General features: G+C 46.3%; 1 protein-coding gene across 6 annotated transcripts in view; it reads right to left on the bottom strand.

The window, feature by feature from the left end:
* The window catches only part of LOC122563194 (amyloid-beta A4 precursor protein-binding family A member 1-like), a 200,554-nt gene that overhangs the window by 13,278 nt on the left and 181,665 nt on the right, over positions 1-5,611 (bottom strand). For all 6 annotated transcript variants that reach the window (XM_043716738.1, XM_043716774.1, XM_043716757.1 and 3 more), the window contains one exon: positions 3,521-3,661. In XM_043716738.1, the coding sequence (XP_043572673.1) occupies positions 3,521-3,661 (141 nt within the window). The remainder of the gene's footprint in view (positions 1-3,520; positions 3,662-5,611) is intronic.

The raw sequence follows: 5,611 nt of genomic DNA, 5'->3' as shown, positions 1-5,611 counted from the left end.
TAAACACTTGCCCACGCACGCACCCATACTTCATCACCCACGCACTCACCCAAATCCCTTCAACCACACAAGAAACCCACACACAGCCCCCCCACCCACTCTCACCATCTCATTCACCCACGTACACGCCCACAGTCACAGGGACTTTTCTAATCCTTCCCTAGATCACTACCACACACGGTTGCATCAAGATTCAGCATGCTATGTTCTCTGTCTTTCTTAGCCGGGGTAAGATATTGTCAAAGTTTTGAAGAAACAGAATGGACTCATGGCAAACAACAGGATCACGCAACATGGGATAGACAGGAAGGTGGAATGAACAAGGCAATAAAAATGCTCCCCTTTCTTAATGAGCTCCCCCAATCTTTGTGTTCGTTTTCTTTGATCATTCTTTTCTGTAATAGTGTTCACTCCTACAAATTCAGAAAACTGACTTAGATTGTGACTGGAAATGAAAAGAAGGAAATGGCAATTCCAAAACACAATTTTTTGGACGTACTCTTGGTTATTTTTAATGACTCACATGTTTCAACTATGTAAAGATTCCAGTTCCTGTTGAGCATGAGTCTGCAGCTGCAGCTCTGTCGATAGTACCCTCTCACCTTTAAGCCAGAAGGTTGTGTGCTCAAGTTTCACCCCAAGCTGTTGACTACATGAATCCATATTGACGCTGTCAATGCACTGCTGAGGGGGCTGCTCTGTCAGAAGTGCGAACGTTCAGATCCCATCTGCCCTTGCAACTTCCTGTACACAAGGCCATCTTCCTGCTGTGCTCTGATCATGTTGCCTTTCAAGAGGTGTTTGTTTCTAATTCTTTTACAAGCTGACAGTGGTAAGAATATGGGCCCCACTGCTACATGAAGCAAGGGAGGTAAACAGCATAGATGTATTTAAAGGGAAACTGGAGAAGCATGTGGGAGAAAGGAATAGGAGATATGTCAGCAGCGATGCTAACCAAGTAGAATGTTTCCCTTTGCATCCTGCGTTTGATTCATTCGGTCCAGAAATTGCACAGAATGTTTCTTTTATGGAAACAGGCCAATTGTCTAACTCTAGTTAGGCAATCACATGATGAGCATGTCCTCTTGGATTTCAACGAACTGGTGTATTGTCCTTGGCACAGGTTTGTAATCATTTACACACACAAGTTTATATGTTCTACTTGTTTCCTCACCTCACCTCACTTTTTGACATATGTTGGCAAGGACAGATGGGATCTGAAAGTTCGTACCTCTGACAGAACAGCCCCCTCAGCACTGCATTGACAGTGTCAATATAGATTTGTGTACTCAAGACCCTGGGGTAAGACTTGAACACAGAACCCTCTGGCTCAAAGGTGAGGGGATCCTACATGTAGAGTTGCTGATGCAGACTCACACTCAGTAGGAACTGGAGTCTTTATATAGTGGAAACATGCAGGTCACTAGAAATGAAAAAAAATGTGCTGCTGAAATATTGATTTGTGTTATGCAATTAAAATTTCCTCCTTTCCCACTAGACTACTATTAATGATTCAAGGGATATCTTTTTATGAAGCCTGGGAATGGAGGCCACACCAGTTCGACAGCTGTGCAGTGTACGGCAGCTGAGATGACCATGTTTTTAATCAACATTCACACACTCATTTGTCTATATTCTGCCAATCAGCAGCCTACAGCTAACTATCTTGCACAGTCTCAGCCCAGCTTGAAAACTGACTCCACAATCAGAGTCCTGCTCCAACCTCCTTTAAATTAATAAAGATTAAACTTTCGCATCCCGGTACCAAATGTATGAATTATGGAATAGTATATAGATCAGAAGCAAGTCGTTTCATCCATTGAGCGGAGTTGCTCCTACAGAGAGCTGGCAAAGATACCAAATGTTGAACAACCTTCCTTGGATTCCCTACCATTCTGTCGGCAGTGATTCTGTACTGGAGCAATCCAATTCGTCTCACTCCTTCCACCCTGCCCTTTCCCCCAAATCCTTTCTGCTTCATTTTTTTAAATCCAATTCCTCATTGAAATTGAAGCTGCATCCATCACCTTCTCAGTCAGATTGTATTCCAGATTGTAATCACTCGTTGTGTAAAAACTTTCCTCACAATGCCTCGGGTTACCCTCAATCTGTGCCTTCGGGTTAGCAAGTGCAAACCATCTCTCTTTATTTACTGTTTGTAAAGCAAGCCGAAAGGTGACATTTCAAGCTTTTCCCCACAGGGACAAAAAGCAAGGAAAGGTGCTTATTTAGCCACGTTTAGATTAGATTCCCTACAGTGTGGCAACAGGCCCTTCGGCCCAACAAGTCCACACTGACCCTCCGAAGAGCAACCCACCCAGACACATTCCCCATACCCATATTTACCCCTGACTGATGTACCTAACACTACGGGCAATTTAGCATGGCCAATTCACCTAACCTGCACATCTTTGGACTGTGGGAGGAAACCGGAGCACCTGGAGGAAACCCACGCATACACGGGGAGAATGTGCAAACTCCACACAGACAGTCGCTCGAGGTGGGAATCGAACCGGGTCCCTGGTGCTGTGAGGCAGCAGTGCTAACCACTGAGCCACCGTACCTCCCATAAGCTGGAAGCTGGACAAAACTTTCAAAAATTGATGTTTGCCCAAGCAGCCAATGCAGAGGGAATAGGAGGAAAGGCAAAACATATCCTGAAAACTAAACACTGACATCGCAACAGGAAGAGACCATTCAGCCCTTTCAGTCTGTTCTATCAAAAATTAGATAGATCATGGCTGATCTGTATCATTGCTCGATCTACTATCAATCTCTGTTTTGATATTCTTAATTGACACCTCAGCCTCAACATCTTTCTTTAGGAGAGACAATTCTAGACCTCCACAGCCTTTTGTGTGAAGAAGTTTAAGGTTTAAGGTGAGAAGGGGTAGATTGAAAAGGGACCTAATGGGTAACTTTTTCATGCAGAGGGTGGTGAGCCTATGGAATGAGCTGCCAGAGGATGTGGGTAGAGGCTGGTACAATTACAACATTTAAAAGGCAAAGGAAGGGTATGTAGAAAGGAAGGGTTTAGATGGTTGTGAGCCAAATATTGGCAAATGGGACTAGATTAGTTTAGGATATCTGGCTGGCATGAACGAGTTGGACCAAAGGATCTGTTTCTATGCTGTACAGTTCTTTGACTCTAAATACTTCCTGACATTGCCCTGAATAGCCTCGCTCTAATGTTAAGGTTCCACCCCCTTGTTCTGGACACCTCACACCAGAAGAAATAGTTCCTCTCTAGCTACCCTAACAAATCACTGAATAAATTAATCTCCTACACAAGCCATATGAATGAAAACTGTCCTCTTTACCGTTCCAATGATCCGCACTGTGCCCACTCCAAGGTCAATAAAAACTTCCTAAGGTATGATAATCAGATCGAATGCCACACAGAATTCATTGTCTATAATGAGCAAAAACCTCTGCGTTTCGATTACTTGCGATGGAAATTAAGATGATGTCTTGGTTATTTATCAAAACATCAATTAACGGGAAGAACAGGAATCCTTACCTCACCAACTGCGTTGGACAAAATATGGACTATTTTTTCGTGAGGCGTCGCAACAACACTTTGCCCATTGATTTCGATGATCCGATGACCAACTCTCACGCCACCGCGCTCTGCAATTCCTCCTCGCATAAGGCTGCATATCTGAAATAGGAGAGCTGTCATGAATCGATGCATGAAGGTGCAGTTGATGAACACGAAATGCACCTTTGATTTAAAGGAAGCCTTTGCCAATCAATCATCTCAACACTAAAGGGATAACTGGACAAAACCAGGCTCCCTTTGAGGGTTATTAACTCTCAGGATTGGTCTGAAATCTCCAGGATTTATCTCATGGATATTGCACTGAGCAAAAAAAAAAACAACCTGGAGAAAGACTGTTTGGAGGCTCCAATTCGAGATGTGACTTCAATTTGAAGCCTGAAAGATGGGTTTAAAGGATCTAATCATTCAAGGATTTAATGGTAACTAATTTCAACCAGAAGCAGGGGAGCTCTCTCTGGTACCTTGACTGAATAATCAAGAACGGACATTTTGGTCGTGACCACAATGTGGGATCTTGCTGTGCACTCCAATCCCAACCTCACCATCAAGCCAGCGGATAAAGGGGGTGCAGCGGTAGTTTGGCGCTCTGACCTTTACATCGCTGAAGCCAGATGCCAACTCTAAGACAGCTCCTCCTACTGTCCCCTCGACCATGACCTCACCCCCCCCATCACCAAACCATCATCTCCCAGACCATAAAGAACCTCATCACCTCAGGAGATCTCCCACCCACAGCTTCCAACCTCATAGTCAGGGAACCCCGCACTGCCCGGTTCTACCTCCTTCCCAAGATCCACATGCCTGACCACCCTGGCCGACCCATTGTCTCAGCATTCTCCTGCCCCACTGAACTCATCTCCACCTACCTCGACACTGTCCTATCCCCCCTAGTCCAGGAACTCCCCACATACATTCAAGACACCACCCACACCCTTCATTTCCTCCAAGACTTCCATTTCCCCAGCCCCCAACGCCTCATCTTCACCATGGATATCCAGTCCCTCTACACCTCCATCCGCCATGACCAGGGCCTCCAAGCCCTCCGTTTCTTCCTCTCCTGACGTTCCACCAGTACTCTTCCACTGACACTCTCATTATTTGGCTGAACTGGTCCTCACCCTTAACAATTTCTCCTTCGATTCCTCCCACTTCCTCCAAACCAAAGGGATAGCCATGGGCACCCACATAGGCCCCAGCTATGCCTGTCTCTTTGTTGGCTACGTAGAGCAGTTGATCTTCCGTAATTACACCAGCACCATTCCCCACCTCTTTCTCCGCTATATTGATGACTGCATCAGCGCCACCTCGTGCTCCCGCGAGGAGGTTGAGCAGTTCATCAACTTCACCAAAATATTCCACCCCGACCTTAAATTCACCTGAACAATCTCTGACACCTCCCTCCCCTTCCTGGACCTCTCCATCTCCATCAATGATGACCGACTTGACACTGACATTTTTTGTACAAACCCACCAACTCCCACAGCTACCTGGATTACACTTCTTCCCACCCTACCTCTTGCAAAAATGCCATCCCGTATTCCCAATTCCTCTGCCTCTGCCGTATCTGCTCCCAGGAGGACCAGTTCCACCACAGAACACACCAGATGGCCTCCTCCTTTAAAGACCGCAATTTCCCTTCCCATGTGGTTGAAGATGCCCTCCAACACATCTCATCCACATCCCGCACCTCCGCCCTCAAACCCCACCCCTCCAACTGTAACAAGGACAGAACCCCTGGTTCTCACCTTCCACCCTACCAACCTTCGCATAAACTGCATCATCAACCAACATTTCTGCCACCTCCAAACGGACCCCATCACCAGAGATATATTTCCCTCCCCACCCCTTTCCACTTTCTGTAAAGGCCGTTCCCTTCGTGACTACCTGGTCGGGTCCACGTCCCCCTACAACCCACCCTCCCATCCTGGCACCTTCCCCTGCCACTGCAGGAACTGAAAAACCTGTGCCCACGCCTCCTCCCTCACCTCCATCCAAGGCCCTAAAGGAGCCTTCCACATCCATCAGTTTTACCTGCACATCCACCAATAT

This window comes from Chiloscyllium plagiosum, chromosome 2 (assembly GCF_004010195.1).
Source record: "Chiloscyllium plagiosum isolate BGI_BamShark_2017 chromosome 2, ASM401019v2, whole genome shotgun sequence".
Classification (NCBI taxonomy): Eukaryota; Metazoa; Chordata; class Chondrichthyes; order Orectolobiformes; family Hemiscylliidae; genus Chiloscyllium; species Chiloscyllium plagiosum.
This window is presented reverse-complemented; position numbering and strand designations above follow the sequence as displayed.